At 33.4% G+C, this 407-nt stretch overlaps 1 gene segment (V, D, J or C); it reads left to right on the forward strand.

Moving 5' to 3' along the window:
* LOC147817224 (Ig kappa-b4 chain C region-like) overlaps positions 1–407 on the forward strand; it is a 57076-nt gene that overhangs the window by 3597 nt on the left and 53072 nt on the right. Inside the window, 1 exon segment of the C gene segment in view lies at positions 322–397. Coding sequence covers positions 322–397 — 76 coding nt within the window.

Here is a 407-nt window from a genome sequence, read left to right on the forward strand (position 1 = left end):
ACTCTGATCATGCTGTTTCTCAATGGATCAATCAATTGATCAGAGTATTGATTAGAAATCTGTCACTGATCATCTTTATGTTGAGTTGAATTAATGACTGCAAATAAATTTCTTGTAAAACCTCCTTTCATCTGTTTTCATTTGATGCTAGAAGGATCAACTTTAGCTTGAGAAACATTAAAAATATATCTATTTAAGAAAGGGAATTGTTTTAAAATATATTTTCGATTGTTAGATTTCAAGTTTATTGCAAAACAGGAAGTTATTTATTTGAGTTTGTTGTTGTCAAAGTCAGAGAGCCGTGTCTCTCTACAGTGAGAGGTTTTTGTACGACCACTCAGTCACTTTGTATCACTGTGGAGGACTTTTGGTGGAGGAACCAGACTGGATGTTGGAAGTAAGTTTCT

The sequence above is a fragment of the Seriola lalandi genome, unplaced genomic scaffold, assembly GCF_002814215.2.
Source record: "Seriola lalandi dorsalis isolate HSWRI2012SDOR001 ecotype SW California unplaced genomic scaffold, Sedor1 jcf7180002054985, whole genome shotgun sequence".
NCBI classification, from domain to species: domain Eukaryota; kingdom Metazoa; phylum Chordata; class Actinopteri; order Carangiformes; family Carangidae; genus Seriola; species Seriola lalandi.